Source organism: Patella vulgata, chromosome 9, assembly GCF_932274485.2.
Source record: "Patella vulgata chromosome 9, xgPatVulg1.2, whole genome shotgun sequence".
NCBI lineage: Eukaryota > Metazoa > Mollusca > Gastropoda > Patellidae > Patella > Patella vulgata.
Window position 1 is genome coordinate 5217087 of NC_065887.2, and position 17971 is coordinate 5235057.

The 17971-nt window shown below is 33.1% G+C and overlaps 1 protein-coding gene across 1 annotated transcript in view; it reads left to right on the forward strand.

Moving 5' to 3' along the window:
* Positions 1 to 16695, forward strand: part of LOC126832222 (ras-related protein Ral-A) — a 35315-nt gene extending 18620 nt beyond the window's left edge. The window contains exons 4-5 of the mRNA XM_050562944.2: positions 2225 to 2399; positions 10899 to 16695. Of these exons, the coding sequence (XP_050418901.1) occupies positions 2225 to 2399; positions 10899 to 11015 (292 nt within the window). The 3' untranslated portion in view covers positions 11016 to 16695. The remainder of the gene's footprint in view (positions 1 to 2224; positions 2400 to 10898) is intronic.
* Positions 16696 to 17971: the final 1276 nt, after the last annotated feature.

Here is a 17971-nt window from a genome sequence, read left to right on the forward strand (position 1 = left end):
AGCCCTTATGATTTAAAGTTCATTACACCATTCAACCACCCAACCCTCCTCTGATTAAAGATAGATACAGCCTTGTTATCTGGAATAAATAAATTTACTGCAGGTTAAACCACCCAACCACCCCTGAATAAATTTAAATCTGGAATAAATAAATTTACTGCACACAGGTTATACCAACCCCGCCAGAATAGGTTTATATCTGGAATAAATAAACCTACAGTTAGTCAATAGACCATCTGAATATATTTATATCTGGAATATATATCGGCTGTTAGTCAATAGGAAATTAAAATCTTTGTTTTAGGTTAAAATAAATGTTTAATTGGAGGTTACATACATGTATTTCTATTAGTAGTGGGTCAAACTTGATTTCCTTTTTCAATTTCAACTGGTGGTTGGATTGCAGAATGGTTAGCGTGTGCACGCTATACATGTATCATAAGGTCTGTGTTTGTCTTTGAGTAAACTGGTATGGTTTCGATTCCCCTGTTGTACGTGACAAGGAGTAGGGTCATCTTTCGAACTTGGTTAGTTTTCTCTGGGTCCTCTGGTTTCCTCCCATTGCTAAAGACCCCAACGCGTAAGTGAATTACCCCATCTCTTTCTCTCTCTCTCTCTCTCTCTCTCCCTCTCTCTCTCAATTTCAACTGTTGAGGTTGAGTCTAGAGGTAAAACTGTTAACTGTTATAGTGGATGTTATGATGTTATTGACCTGTGATGAACGAATAGTATTAGTTATACCAGCAATCTAGAAATATACTTCTTATTACTATATAGGTGTAGCTCTACTAATTCAGGTGAACTATGTATACATTGTACCTGTTACTCTAGTGATTTAGTAGACTAATACACATACACCATTAACTCCCTGAACCTACGGTACTTAGTTATACCATGGAGGTTATACCAGTAATATAGAAACAGGCTTCTCATTAGTTGACTATATACATATATACACGTAACTCTGTACTGGTCGTATTGGACTACATCTGTTTTTCATTGAGTAAACACCTGTAGCCATAAGACTGGACGTCACGTGTTACCAGGTAAACATTGAATAGTTGAACCAGATACTTGATTCAATCTAAAATGGTTTTAAGTAGGAATGCATGAAACCTTTAACTTGGGATGGTTGAAACAGATATTTGATTCAATCTAAAATGGTTTTAAATAGGAACACATGAAACCTTTAGCTTGGAATGGTTGAACCAGACAAACGATTCAATCAAAAATGGTTTTAAGACGGAATGTTCATGTATGAACCATTTAACATGGTTATAGGCTTTAAAACTCTTTTATATTAAAGATAACATATGGCCCTGGTTGTTTATAAACAAAATGTCAGCCGTTTGTTTATGTTATCATCAAAAACCAAGATTTTACCTGTTTCTGTTCTTCTCTTACCTTCATTATACATCTCAGTAAAAAACAGAGATGGGGTTTAACTTCCTACTTTTCTACATTGACTCGGCTAATCAAGATGGGCGTACACCATACACGTACCATGTGCTATGAATGAAACATTTCTGGGCAGTGGAACGATTGCCCACTCTTATATCTTGCTATCTAGTGATCTTTTACATGCACACCAATATGTACACGGGAGCATGTTTTTTTTGTCCCATCTGAATGACTATATGTTATCCCTTGCCAGGTTGTCCGCCCTGAACCTCTGACACGTGGGAACCATGCTGCAAAATCCTGGTTAGCTGGACAAAGATACGTGTACAATTTAATTTCAATAATTTGCTTGCATACCTGTGTCTTTGGTAAGTGGTAGGTTGGGCAGGCAACCCTACTCCTGGGATCCATACTAGGTCATTGGACTCAATGACAGACCTTATGATTTAAAGACAACTCAACCACCCAGTTCTCAAAAGAACTGGACCTTTATTATAGATTCTATTTTGTCCAGAGACAAGTTGAGTGTAGGTGAATGAAACTGGTTGCAATAGAATGTGTCTTTATAATAAACTAATTACAATAGAATGTGTCTTTATAATAAACTAATTACAATAGAATGTGTCTTTAATTACAATAAACTAGTCACAATAGAATGTATCTTTATAATAAACTAATTACAATAGAATGTGTCTTTATAATAAAATAATTACAATAGAATGTGTCTTTATAATAAACTAATTACAATAGAATGTGTCTTTACATTGAACTAGTCACAATAGAATGTGTCTTTATAAGAATTGATTATCATTGTTTATTTCAGAGAACAAATATTACGTGTTAAAAATGATGAAAACATTCCGTTTTTATTGGTCGGCAACAAAATGGATCTTGACAACAAACGTCAAGTTAGTTCGGAGGAAGCATCGAGACGTTCTGGAGAATGGAAAGTGAATTATGTCGAAACATCTGCTAAAACTAGGGCTAATGTTGATAAGGTACGTTATATTTCAATTACATATTAGTTAATGAAAGGTGTGTTAACAAGGTTTAGTTTAGAAACAGGTAGATGTTTGTATGGTGTAATAAAGAAGCAGAAACACATAGATATATCCAACTGAATAACACACAGATATATCAGACTCACACTGAATAACACATAGATACATAACATATAGATATGTCAAACTGAATAACACAGAAATACATGTATTAGACTGAATAGCACAAATATATCAGACATACATGTAATAACACACAGTTATATCAAACTGAATTGTACATGCATAAATGAAACATAGATATATATCAAATCACATAATACATTGATACATAACGCATACTACATAGATACATATGATATAAGTGTAATATTGTCTTGTTCTCTATGCCTTTGTAAAGCACACCTGGGCACATTTATATGGCAGTTGTACTCTATAGAAATGTGTATATTGATAATAACAGATATATATAATAATAATAATATTTGTGTCGCGCAACTATTCAATCCACTAGGGAATGCACTAGGTGCTAGAAAATGTTCTCACTTTGGAGTGTTAATGATTTTGACTAAATAACCAAGTTTTCACATTGGATTTAAAAACTGACATAGATACAGCAAACCAAATAACACATAGATACATGACAAATAGATACATGACAAATTGAATGATTATTTTCCGTTAAAAGTAACTAGTCGGGTTAGCCTAGTTTATGTTGCATCATATCAGACCATAAACAGGTTGAATTTAAGACCCAGATATGAATGTGGGGGAGAGTTCACCTGGAGGTATGATATTTATGGAGTGGGGTAAAAACTCGCTTTAAACTCTTAAGCCTATATTTCATCTCCTACCATCAGATTAATTCTGGTGAAACCATACCAATATAACTAGATAAAAGTAAATATTTATTCTTGAATTCGAGTTCTTGTTTATCGTATCAAAATCCTGTAAAAATAACCCCTGGCCACACGCGAGTGTTAATTAAACTAAAACTGTTTAATTCATGTAGACAGGGTATACGTAATCTTTCTAAGACACCTGATACAATTTCTCATTTAAAAGATGAAATGATTAAAGTGCGTACAGCTCTAATTCGATATTAACCATAATACTAAAAGAATTAAATATATATCGGTCGATGTGTATTCATATCAACAAGTCCAACCTCAGGGGTTTTCTCCGGGTCCTACGGTTTCCTCCCACTGCTAAAGACCCCTACGCGCAAGCGAATTATTAAAATGAAATTAAACCATATGTTAGTCCCGAAATGACCTAGTTTGTGTCGAGTGGATGTTAAACCCCATTTCTCTCTCTCTCTCTTATCAACAAGTATATTTCACTATCTACTCATTAAACATACATTATGCAAGATCTAAATCTGCCTATTGCTGATCTTTCTTTAGGCCTGAAATGTTATATAAACTATTAATTAGACATTTATTAACAAAACCAAAACATAATCAACTCTCGATGGCATCGGAAAGACGCAAGATTTTAACTAAATAAGAACGGTTCGCCATTTGAAAATCTAAATTAAAAATGGGAAAGCTAGGTTAAGTCTCCCAATATACTAGTGCCCTGCTTACCACTATGCACACATCTTGTCAAAATTACAAACAGTGATAACTTGGCTCAGAATAAAGTAATTTGAATGAAATTTTCCTATTTTTTAGCTATTATAGCAAGATTGGTCAACTCTTTATCTAAATCTTATATAATGGATCTTTAATTATATATATCAGTCTATATGCATTCATATTTCACTAATGTGCCGGTATGTACTTTGCTACTGGGTTAGTTTAAACAGTTAACTCCCATTTCATTTCGAATTGACATGGTTGTACGTGACAAGGAGTATGGTCGCCTGTCCAACCTCGTGGGTTTTCCCCGGGTCCTCCGGTTTCCTCCCACTGCTACAGACCCCTACACACAAGCTAATTATTGAAATAACTAATTGAACCGTATGTTAGTCCCGAAATGACCTAGTTTGTGTTGAGTGGACGGTAAACCCCATTTCTCTCTCTCTCTCTCTCTCTCTCCCATTTCATTCACGCTTTTAACGTCTATTTTAAGGTCCCAAATGAAAGAGCCATACACCCTTTAGCTAATTATTGTTGTATTTGATATAAATCTATGTACGGTACTAGAATGGAGCTGCCATACACCCTATACCTTATTATATTGTTGTATTTTTGTGTGGTGTTTAAAATATAAGTAATTATAAGTAGAGGAGGGGGAGTGATATAGATAATAGAAGTAGAGGAGGGGGAGATATCTACACCTGTTAATATTATAAGCACATCTCTCTGTGTATCCCAGTCAGTGTGTGTAATACGAGATTAGGCTCCAAATTCACAAAACATTCTCAGACTTAAGGTTAAGAATTTACTGAACTTTCAATCACTTTGATCCAGAAACACAAAACTTTGCACACCGTTCCTTATTGATGTATTTAATACATTAAAACAACGAAACTTAAGTATGTGAATATTTTGTGAACTTTGGGTCTGATCTTTCACTAGTAATTACATCCTATACTTAACTTAAACTAGTTGTAGGCCAATCATTAAAACGTCCATGTTTCTTTCTTATAAAAAAACAACCTGTTTATAATGATGGGTAGTAATGGATTAAAAGTATATATAGTACGATTTTTATCTTGGAATTAGAAAATGTTTTTAGTAGTCTTGTTAACAATAATTTGTATCAGATGTATTTGGTTTGGGTGATGATGATGGAAGCTCACATTAATATTTTTCTTTCAAATGATTCTGGAATAGTTATGGACCAATATTCTATACTCGATTTAATGTTTAAAAAAAACAAACCAAGCAACAGTCGTGTTTTTATGTTAGAATTGACAAGAGGAAACAGTTGTGTTTAGAAAATGGCACGAAACATACACTGTACGTGTATAAAATAGTTATTACTTCTCTCACCTCCTTGTATCAACCACATTTAGATTTTTTTTTCAACACCTGGTTTTATTTCATTCAGGCCAAAAAAATAATACCTGTGTTTACGATTACTTGGCTCTAAAAAACGGAATATCTGAGTAAGGTTGTGGAAAATAAGCTTTATTCAGACTGTTGCAAATACAGAAATTTCTATATCATGTATTTACATATTCAATAGTATATAGGATCTACAATATACATATTCAATAGTATATATAAGGGTGTACAATAGTATATACTATAGGGTATAATTTACATACTCAGTAGTATATAGCATAGGGTATAATTTACATATTCAATAGTATAGATGCAGGGTATAATTTACATATTCAGTACATGTAGTATAAATATAGGATATAATTTACATATTCTCACAGCACACACTGCCTGGTGTATTCATGTCTTAATTAGCTTGGTGAGTTTCAGAATAGTAGGATGTTAAAAATCATTTCACTTCATTAATAAGTGTCCGGTATAAATTATATGTACATTACATACTCTCACTTCAACTTTCTGTAATATTTCAGATATTTTTTGATCTGCTGAAATTGATGAAACTTTATAAAGTGGGTAAACCTCGTACAAAATCTCGTCGTCAGTCAAAATATCTGCCACAACCTCCATCAGATCCAAAACAGAGTGATCAATCAGACGCCAAACCCGATAAACAAAAAAAATCCAAGAAAAAATGCACCGTTTTATAAACTGGTGAAAATACATATTATTATTAATTTAGATATAAATACATCTCAATAAACAGGATTCTTGATTTAAAGGCCCATACAATAAACATGATTTGTGTAAAAGGCCCAAGCAATAAATATACGTGTAAAAAGGCCCACGTAATGAACATGATGTACAACTTAAAGGCCCATGCAATAAGCATATGTGTAATAGGCCCAAGTAATAAACATGATATGTGTAAAAGGCCCATGCAATAAACATATGATTCTCAATTTAAAGGCCCACTCAATAAACATGATATGTGTAAAAAGGCCCACACAATAAACATATGTGTAAAAGGCCCACACATTAAACGTATGAGTCTCGATTTAAAGGCCCACTCAATATACATATGTTTAAAAGCCCCCCCGCAATATACATGATTCTCGATTTAAAGGCCCACTCAATAATTATGATATGTGTAAAAAGGCCCAAGCAATAAACATGATATGTGTAAAAAGGCCCACTCAATAAACATGATACATGTAAAAGGCCCACACAATAAAGATGATATGATTCACAATTTAAAGGACCCCCATTTCTTTAACGTGTAGCTAGATAGTTATGCTGATTATAAAGTACTATTTGTGTGTTTCTCGTAGATTATATGTTTTCATGATTATTTGTTGATATTCTGTGCGGTTCAGATATTCTAAGGTTTTAATAGAAATGTTAACATAAATTTCATAGAAGATTAATGTTTCCTTTTTTTTTAATACTGGCCTATATCTAAGATAGCTTCATGAATTGAAGTTTTTTTAATACTGGCCTGTATCTAAGATAGCTTCATGAATTGAAGATAATAAATAAATTTAATTTATGTCACTTGTGTAATATTATATAGTATATACATGTATCATATTTACGTATATTTATACATGTGATGATTCCTGCACATTTAAACTCGACACTTCGCTGCATTCAGATTATTATTATTATTCGCTCAGTAATAAAGTATATGTGCACTAACCTGTTTTCCCTTAATGCACAGTTGAACACCATAAAGTTTTCTTATATTATACCTTATGTATGATATTTTTAAAAAATTCATAAATAATTTGGAAGAAAATATATAACTTTCGATGTACATATATATCTGCCCACTTTTGATATAGATATAGAATTTTTTCTTTTGTACCCATGTCTGGGGTATTCCCACACTCGTCAGAACTGTTGCAAATTTTCAGGTCCTTTGATCATTTAGTGATGAGACATTGCACTGTAATTGCTAACAAAATGTAGATTTTAAAACTCTCAAAAGTTCACGAAAATGCTACGAATATAGTACCATTATCTAGGTTCAACATTTACCCTTTATTAACATCAAACAAAATTCCCTGCAATAGCACAATCTGTATTTATCTACCATATCAATAAATAAACCTTACACCCCCACTTTATCACACATAATCATAATACAATCATTCTGTTTTTCACAGTTGTCAGATATTACACAGTTGTTATATCCCACACCTACATGTCTGTAATAAACAGATGTATATCCCACACCTACATGCCAATATTACACATGTATATCCCACACCTACATATCTGTAATAAACAGATATATATATATATATATATATCCCACACCTACATGCCAATATTACACAACATGTATCCTGTATATGTATATACATTAGGGGTGATGATTTTCCGTTTCAGAAAATAGCAAATTCCGTTTTAAGTATTTTTAATTCCGTTATTTTCCGTTTCAGAGCTGACCATATTCCGTTTTTTCGAGATAAAATGTTATTTTATGAATAAATGAATAAAACATCTTAAAATGCCTTTTATTACAAAACGGATCATTTTAAACCAATGATAACAAATGTTGAATTGTGAATGACTTGTAATGTTCAATGACTAGTTATTCTTTAAACCTGTTTCCCGAATTAAATAACAGAAAATTACATCTTGTGAGCTCGTTTCATCTTTTTAGCAGACGAAGTCATGTTTCTCAGCTGCTAGGTGTAGTCGCGATTTATCCAGACATCTTCGTAGTTACTACCGTTTCTTCGAGAATAAGGGCTGGATTCACAAGGCTACGGTATATTTCTGATGTCACGTGGTTAATGCGGATAAACACGAGTCACGAGCCCGGCAGTAAAATAAGAAGTAAATGAAACGATTTTTACTTTTATGAAGTGACAGAAGTTTTTTTAAAGACATATATATACATTACAATGTTTAATTCAAGTTAAACTACAGAGTAATTTTATAATGGGATACATGAAAGACGGGTTTTCGTTTCGATTAAAATTATGATTCCTAAATGATGAAATGAAAGTAGCGAAATACTAAAATAGACAGTAACAAAACCACGCGATATCATTCAATATTTCCGATTTTTATGAATAAAAAGATAAAATACTTGGATAACTGCAAAATTATTTTGAGTTTGTGTTTAGTATCAGCAAATATCGGCTTTTCCGTCTTTTTCCGTGTGAGATTTCAAATTCCGTTTTGAGTGGACAATTCCGCGATTTCCGCGTTTTTTCCGCGATCACGGAAAATCATCACCCCTAATACATGTACATGTATCCCAAAAAACCCATGTCTATAATACACAGATAGATATATCCCACCCAATCCCTCCTGCAGATATTATATCCCACCCTCAAGACCCTCCTGCAGATATTACACAACTTGTATATATCCCACCCTCAAGACCCTCCTGCAGATATTACACAACTGGTATATATCCCACCCCAAAACATGTATACAATGTATATCAAATCTCTCATGAGATAATGCACAAATGTGTAATGCACAAATGTGTATATCCCTCACACAAATTAAACCAGCTCTATTTCACTATGTATATCCCTCACACAAATAAATTAAAACCTACTTTGTTTCAATATGTGTACATGTATATCCCTCACACAAATAATAAAACCAGCTCTTTTGCAATATTTGCTCTTTTTATGTGAATAACGACATGGCCTATTAATTTTGAAATGTAAAGAGTAATATTGTTTTACATCTAAAACATTTTTTTTTTATATAGTGTTTAAAGTTATTTTTTTATTTAATGTTTTTACATGATGTATTTTATTTACACCCATGATACCATAACGAGTCAGAAGTCACAAGAATTGAAATATGGTCGTATATTGTCGTCGTCCTTGCTCGTCCGTTCATCCAGTGTCCACAATTGCTTCGGTATGCTCTACAGACTAAAGTTAATATCCTTTTAACTTTAAATTTATACAAAGTTTATAAGGTCATGAGACAAAGAATCGTATTGATTTTCAACCGTTTCCGATAATTACTGGTAGAGTTGTGGCCTTTGATGGCTTTGAAAAGGCTAAAGTTAATATAGGTTTAGTGTTAAAAATATATTTTCAATGTTATAACACAAAAGGTAAATGTTTAGATTTAAATATTTCTTTTTTTTTTTTTTTTTTTTTTTTAAGCCTATCCCTAATTATTATCGTAAACAATGACTTGAAACCGCCAACTCATTTTTCTGTCACAGGTCACAAATAATTATATATTGTCATCTCCAAGGTTTGCCTCGTGGGTTTTCTCCGGGTCCTCCGGTTTCCTCCCACTGCTAAAGACCCCTACGCGCAAGCGAATTATTGAAATAAAATTAAACCATATGTTAGTCCCAAAATGACCTAGTTTGTGTTAAGTGGACGATAAACCCCATTTCTCTCTCTCTCTCCAAGGTTTGTTCATTCATCCATCTATTTGTCACTATACAGGTCAGTTTATTAGCGAAGTGTTTTTGTCTACAGTTGTTATTGACAAGGAGTCTGAGCTATGCATCAATGATTTGTAGAGCTATGGCTCTTACCATTGAATAGTCGTTTGGATGGGATGAAAAAAAAACCGAGGTCCAGTGTACACATTGGCATGCATGTAAAAAGAGAGAGAGAAATAGGGTTTATTTAACGTCCACTTGACACAAACTAGGTTATTTCCGGACTAACTCATGGTTCAATTTTATTTCTATAATTCGCTTGCCCGTAGGGGACTTAAGCAGTGGGAGGAAACCAGAGGACCCGGAGAAAACCCACAAGGTTGGACAGGCGACCCTACTCCTTGTCACTTGCAACCGAGGCATCGAAACCACACCAGTTGACTCAATGCCAGACCTTATGATACAGCACGCATGTGCTAACCATTCGGCCATCAAAATTATCCAATTCAGAGTTGCCTTTAATTATTTTGCTAGTTACTTCCCCTGCCCTTAAAATCAAAGTTTTTCAAATTTATTTTTCCGAACTTGCTGCAGAAATTTGTTTAAAATATTAAAAGGCGTAACAGCTTTAAACAGCTGAGCTGCTGGTGGGTGTATGTTTTGTTGCTTGGCAACCCCTCTTTAAATTATTATAGTTGTAGATTTAGTTTTTCATCAGTTTTCTTCGGTAAGTTTTAAAAAGTTCAAAACAAGATTTTGTTAAATCAGTAGACTATTATAAGACATTTGGGAAATATTTCGCCTTTTTTTTTGTCAATTGTTTCCATTATTCTTAGTTTGTCTTCATTTTGAGTGAAGCCGGTTCATTATACATGTTGGCCGGGGACTGTACAGTGCAATGGATGCTTACGGCTGCCCCCATCGGCCACCCCACTCTGGATATATTCTCTTGATATGTCTGTTTGATATTCATTATTTTCAATGTCTGAATGTCTTGTCCTAGGGTTTGTCTTGTGGTGAGGTCCTCCTGTACCTACTGTTAACATGCTCGTTGCCATGGTTTTATTATCAAATAATTCCGTGTGTTGGGTCATAAAGTAATTTCTATTTATAGTTTTTGTAAAACTATTTATTGTGGGTTTTTTTTTTCTATTTCAGGTTTTCTTTGATTTAATGCGTGAAATTCGGTCCCGTAAAATGGACGCTAGTAAACAGAATAACGGCAAACAGCGAAAAAACAAAGATCGTAAGAAGACGAAATGCGTTATTTTGTAATGGAAGGACATCATTACATCATAATAGGCTTCAACCATTTTCTTTTTCTACATCGTGCAATGAGAGGTGTTTATCATTCAAACTATGAACATTATATATGTAATAATGGCTGTATATTATACAGCATAAAGTGATGACTAATCTGTTTTTGTGCTCATCACATTTGATGATGTCACGATTTTCTGTGATGACATCACAGTGACTAATCAGTTTTTGTTATAACATCATATATATGTAGCTTTTGGAAGATGTTTCTGATGTGGCAGAATTTGGAGAAATGAAGATTAGAATCTGGAAAAAGGTTGAAATATCCAACTTTTTCAGTGTGAAGACGTTTTTTTTTTTATATACTGACTCCTGCGTCAAACATTTTAGGATAGGAATTGTTATATTTTTTTTTATGAAACAAATTATAAAATGAATCGGTGCTTTTCAGTTTTAACGTCTATGAAAAAAAAAAAAAAATCTTTGGTGGATTGATGAAATTTCAGAGTATTATTCCTAAATTAAAAATATTTGTTGATATGATTGACTTGTTATCTGCTGGAATCTTTCTCTAACTATCAGTGGACACAAATACTGTCAGTGAATCAAAATAATTCTTATTTCAAATTACAATGAAGATGGTGGTTCAATATTACAAGTGCAAAATATTTTTATTTTAAAGAACCATTTTAAAGGGATTTTTTTTCTGTGTATTTTTTTTTAATGTCTTTCTTGTTATATTAAATGTATGCAATTGTTTGTTGATGTAGCTTTATATTATAAAAGCTGATAATTTATTCTTTTTTGACTTATGGCAAATACCATGTATATATATATATATAATAACGCAGATATCTCCATCGTCAATAGACAACCATTTAATATGCACGCTGATATATACAAATGTGTTCTATAATGGGCTGGTCTACTGATAAATCAATTTACTTAAAAAAAAAAAAAACGAAAAGACAGTCTGCTTCTTTTCTTTCTCTTTTTATTTTTTGACGAAAATGTTTGATTTTTTAACGTATCACTCAACATTCTAAGTTTTTCAAGAATATTTTGATTTGTTATAATGAAATGGTTAAGTCAATTAGGTCAAAAAAATTAGGTCAAACCTATACTTGTTCATTTGAACTAATGTGTCCGATACTCATTAATTAATCGTTTAACACGGGTTAAGTTAATAACGCCAAACCTATACTTGTTAACTTTATCTGATGTGTTAATTAATTGTTTAACACAGGTTAAGTTAATACCGCCAAGCCTTTACTTGTTAACTTGATCTGATGTGTTAATTAATCATTTAACACAGGTTAGGTCAATGACACCTATGCTTGTTAACTTGATCTGATGTGTTAATTAATCATTTAACACAGGTTAGGTCAATGACACCAAACCTATGCTTGTTAACTTGAACTGATGTGTTAATTAATCATTTAACACAGGTTAAGTCAATGACACCTATAGGCTATACTTGTTAACTTGAACTGATGTGTCGGATACTTGTTAATTAATCATTTATTTTTAAAATGGTTGTTAAAACTTAATAGAAGCAGACTTTCCTTTTTATACAAAAAATTTAAAAAAAAAAAAACAGTAGACAACTCACCCATTTCTTCTCTATATGTCGTACTCGCGAAATATAAAAAAAAAAAAAGCGATGTCTTAGCTTTATAATTCATCCGGTACCCATCATACCTACCCTAGTATTATTGTATGATTTTATATTATGAAGCCAAAAAAATCCCAATCCTGGTGCAAGAGGAAAAGTAGTAGTAGTTGCATTAGTCGTTGAGCAACTTCTAGAAGATGGGGGAGGGGCGGATAACATCCTTTTGATAGAGCTCTTCAGAAGACGTAGTTTCATTTGTTGTTGAAACGCTGCAGTTGCCTTGATTAGTCCGAACGGTTTATTGATAGTTGAAAGGGTTGTATAATAATGAAGTTATTGTTTAATGTGTAATATTGTACAAGAATTAGACAAGAAACGAAGTTGGAGATTAAGATCGCAAGTGCTTTACATTTCCAACTCATTTCACAAAACACATGATTACCTCCCTTGGTCTATAAAATTATAAAAAATTGAAGATAAGAGGTTAGACAAGGTATAATATATTATATAGAATTTCAAGTTTTATGAAAGTGTCAAGTATAGTCAGTGTTATAGGGGGTGCTCGATTGTTTATCCAGAAAGTTCCGAATCGACGGAATTGTAATCAAATGATTCGTAATTCAGTCCCATCACAGTTCTCTCAGTTCCGCCAACGGAAGTGGTGTGAGTTGAATCTTTAGTTATCAACTGTCATGACGGGTTGAGATTTTTTTTTTTTTTTTTTATGATTGTCTGCAGTTTTGGGATTGAGATAATTCAATTCTTGAACTTGAACTTGAGTAGTCCATAGTTTAGACAAGGGAGATAATAAATATAAAATATCAGGAATAATAAAAATGTCCCGTATGTTTAGTATAGTCAGTATTTTAGTCTAGACAAGGGAGATAATAAACAATGTCCAGTATATTCTGTATACCATAGTCAATGTTTTAGTTTAATCAAGGGAGATAATAAAATATATACAATATCAGGTATAATAAAGGTTGCCAGTATATCCTGTAGCTATGTGTAAATGTACATAATTATATTATATTTTATATGATAATATTCTCTTAGAATTAAAAGCATTATGTTGCTCAACCAGCCTGTATTTAGTTCGTGTTAGATTAGTTTTGAGTAATATTATTTGTAAATACAACAATATGGTACTGATCCCTTATATATATAAACCCTAGTTACACTTCCTCAGCCTTCTTTCAAAAAATATACCAATGACCAAACCTCTTAGTTATTCATGGTCTTTATAAATAAATAACTCACTCAATTCACATGTGCAAATGTTTTGTTTAAATTTTAAAACTTAAAAATGTAGAACTAAAAACTTTTGAGAAGAAAAACTAAATGCTTTGTGTTGTTTTTAAAAAAATTTCCCAGAAAAACTGAAGGCCAAATTTTTAATAGAAATTCCATTCTCAGTGGCCTATATCATTATTTACAGAAGGAAATGAACCAATTCGGCTGTTTTCCCATTTATTGGTTTTCCAGTTATTCAAACTTTTGAGCCACCATTTATTAACAAGTTAATCTAATATTTTGTCAAATTGCCACCAAGAATTGATTCAAGTATATAAAGTACCACTTTATAGAATAAGAGATTGTAGGTTATCAACTAGAATCAAATAATACCTGCCTCAGCATTAATATATTCATTTCCTGTCAGTGTTCATGTTATAATGTAAAATACTTCTGTTTGCATGACCAATATTATATTCAGTTATTTATGGCTAAATCTATTTCTTAAGGCCAGCTCAATTTTTGTCAAGGTCGCTGAGATGTAAATAAGGTTAGGGAACGTGATTTTGGGCGAGATTGTAGGTTTGGGTTAGGGTAAGCATTTGGGCTATGTCCAGGGTTAGGGTTGGGATTAGTGCTAGCCCTGTTTACATCTCGTGACATATGATGAAAAATTGAACTGGCCTTATCATTTAGCACTAACCGTTATTTATGCTATATACCACAGTTCAAGTGAGGTTATTAGTATAAATACTCTTATTTAAAATGTATTATGTAAGAGCTAAATCAGCCTATTGCGGATCTTTTTCTGGCTTCAAATGTTATTATTTATATGTTTATTAACATGACAGTCCATAATCAACTCTCTGAGCCAAGGCTTGGCTCAGATTTTAAGTAGATTAGAACACCATGGCCATTTACGAGTTTTTCATGATAAAATAGATAATCTATGCTACATTTTGTCAAAACTTCAACAACTCATAACTTTGCGCAATAAAGTAACTTGACTGAAACATTCAATATCTTCATTTTTCATTGTCTATTTTTGAACTATAGCAAGAATAGTGAGCTATTTATCTAAATTTTACACAACTGGCAAAATATAACATGACATCATTATCATTTAGATGAAGCCCTGTTTTATATCGATTCCCTGGTTGTCGTGACAAGGAGTAGGGTCGCCTGTCCAACCTCGTGGGTTTTCTTCGGATCCTTCGGTTTCCTCCCACTGCTATATAAAGACAACTACGCTCAAGCAAATTATTGAAATAAAATTGAACCATCTTAGTCCCAAAATGACCTAATTGTGTCAAGTGGAGGTTAAACCCCATTTCTCTCTCTCTTTCTCTCTCTGTTTTTTTAGAAAGAGTTATGCCATTTAATTTATAGATTGTATAGACTCGAACTGGACTAGGATTGACCTATATTAGAAAAAATACCTATAATTAAAATTAAACCAGGTGTTATGGAAAGAGTGAGCATACCCTACCATGAGCATGGCATGTACCACTACTGTGAATGATTTCTACATATACTACCATATAGTTTACAAAATATAACTTTGCTTAATCCATGAAGTGACTTTGGATGATCTTTATTTAAAGTTACAATTTCATATTTTTAAGTTATATTTTTAAAATGTATTAAAATAAAGCCCTAAAATAGATGGTATCTATAAACAGTCCTACCTTGTCAAAGAATAATCCTATTAATACTATAATTCACTATTGCCAGTTGAGAAATTTTCAAAAATATCATTTTCAACTTCAAATTCAAACGTTTGAAGTTAGCTATTCCATGGTGGGGAATAGGAAAACAAGGGAGGTAATTGTGTTATTATTTCCACTGTGAAGATTTTTAAGTGTGAGAAAGATAACCTATGATCCTATAATAGTGAGTTGACAACCTATTGAGCAAAAGACATAGAAATAATTATGTTTTGACTTTCTTAGAAAATATAAAATTGTAACTTTAAACAAACTGTTCTATTTTATATCAATTTCCCATCCACACCAAGATGTATATTGAATGAGATATGGATATAAATTTGTCAATTCAACCCCTCTAGAACTATGACTAAAGGTCCATTAAATTGGCGGTTTGTAATTAGATTTGTGGTAAAACAATGTCTTTTAGAACATCATGCATTAATTATAGCTGCCTGAAAATAGAGCACACAACCTGAAATAAGTCACACAACCTGAAATAGGGTACCCAACTGCAATGGGGTTTCCAACCTGAAATAGGGTAACCCACCTGAAATAGGGTACCCAACCTGAGTGAAACAAGGTACCCAAATGTCTGCAGGTCGACTTCAGATAGAGTAAATAAGGGTGATCAGCTCTCTAAATGATCTTAAGGTCAGTTTATACCAACTGAACTGATTTAAATCAAATTGCTTCCATTAACTCTGGGGTATTAATTATATTATTCTTGTTTATTTGTGTTTAGATGATCAGCTTTATTCTAGGCCAGAATAACATTAAAAAGTTTATGATTCCTCCATTGCCCATCGTATTGAAGTGTATATCAAAATGAACAACACTAACCCTTACAAATTTTATTTATATATTTTGAAATGGTTAAATTATTCAGTGTATTTTACCATTAAGTTCATCTATTACATGTTCACACATTGCTTGTTATGGGGATTGCTGCACGATTTGCACCATGGTAAATCAGGCAATGGAAATGGAACTTTGATGCACCCCACTCCGCCTTTGTCCTGGTGCCCTAAGCATATGCATGTTTTGCGTTTTGTTTTTTTTACTTGGTTAATTCAGGGGTGGGTATAATGATTATTCTAATCTTTATCATTGAACAATCTAATTAAAATATAGAACTATATTTCGTTTTGTTTTTTATACTTTCGATGGCCTACACTAAAGACAAGTAAAATCGAAATTTTGAACTATAAAAACGAAACGAAATTGGATCGGTGTTTTAATCAGATTGATCATTGAGGGAGAGAAATGAGGTTTAACGTCCACTCGACACAAACTAGGTCATTTCAGGACTAACACATGGTTCAATTTTATTTCTATAATTCGCTTGCACGTAGGGGTCTTTAACAGTGGGAGGAAACCGGAGGACCCGGAGAAAACCCACGAGGTTGGACAGGCGACCCTACTCCTTACCACGTACAACCGGGGAATTGAAACCCCTCCAGTTGACTCAATGGCAGACCGTATGATACAGCGCGCGCGTGCTAACCATTCGGCCATTCACCCCCCCCCCCCCCAGATTGATCATTGAATTAAGTCACACGAATAACAAAACCCCATATAAACATGTATATTTCCTTCTAACTGCAGGGATGGAGCAGATATGTCCTGTCATTGAGTCAATTGGCGTGGGTTTCGATTCCAAGCTTGTACGTGACCAAGAATACGATCACCTGCCAAAATCTTCGGGGGTTTTTTCCCCGGCATGTGCAAGCAAATTATTTGAATAAATTGTACCATATGTTAGTCCTGAAATGACTTTGTTTATTTCGAGTGGACCTTAAACCCAATTTCTCTCTCTTTCATGAAACCATCTGGAAGGTTGTTGAACACATGAAAATATATTTTCACTTTAAAGAAAGGCAGATATCGTGAAGATGCATTAGGCAGTTCTTCCAATACTAGTTACATTATGGGAGATTCGATAACGAGTTGGCAGTTCTCACTATAATAATTAAAAAACTAGAAAATGTATAGGCAATTTGCTGAAAACAGTACGTTAAACAGCGTAGTTTCGATTATCCATTTAATCGTTTAATCGAGAAGGAAAGTTATGCAGTAAATCGAATCACAATCCACTTAAGATCGCAGGCTAGCGATGCCATCTAGAGTTGATTATGGTCTGGATAAGTTAATTAATACTTTAGAAAACATTTCAGGCCTAAAGAAAGACCTGCAATAGACAGATTTAGCTCTTGCATAATGTATGTTTAATTGAAGTTGGGTTTTTTTCTGACCCAAGTTATGAGTGTTGTGTTGGAAGATGTGGCATAGATTGCCGTTTATCGTAGCAACGGTACTCGACAAACGAGACTTAGTCTCGGTTATCCATTTTACCGTTAAATTTTCAAATAAAGACCAGCATTTCGGAGATTTGACTCTTACATAATGTATCTTAA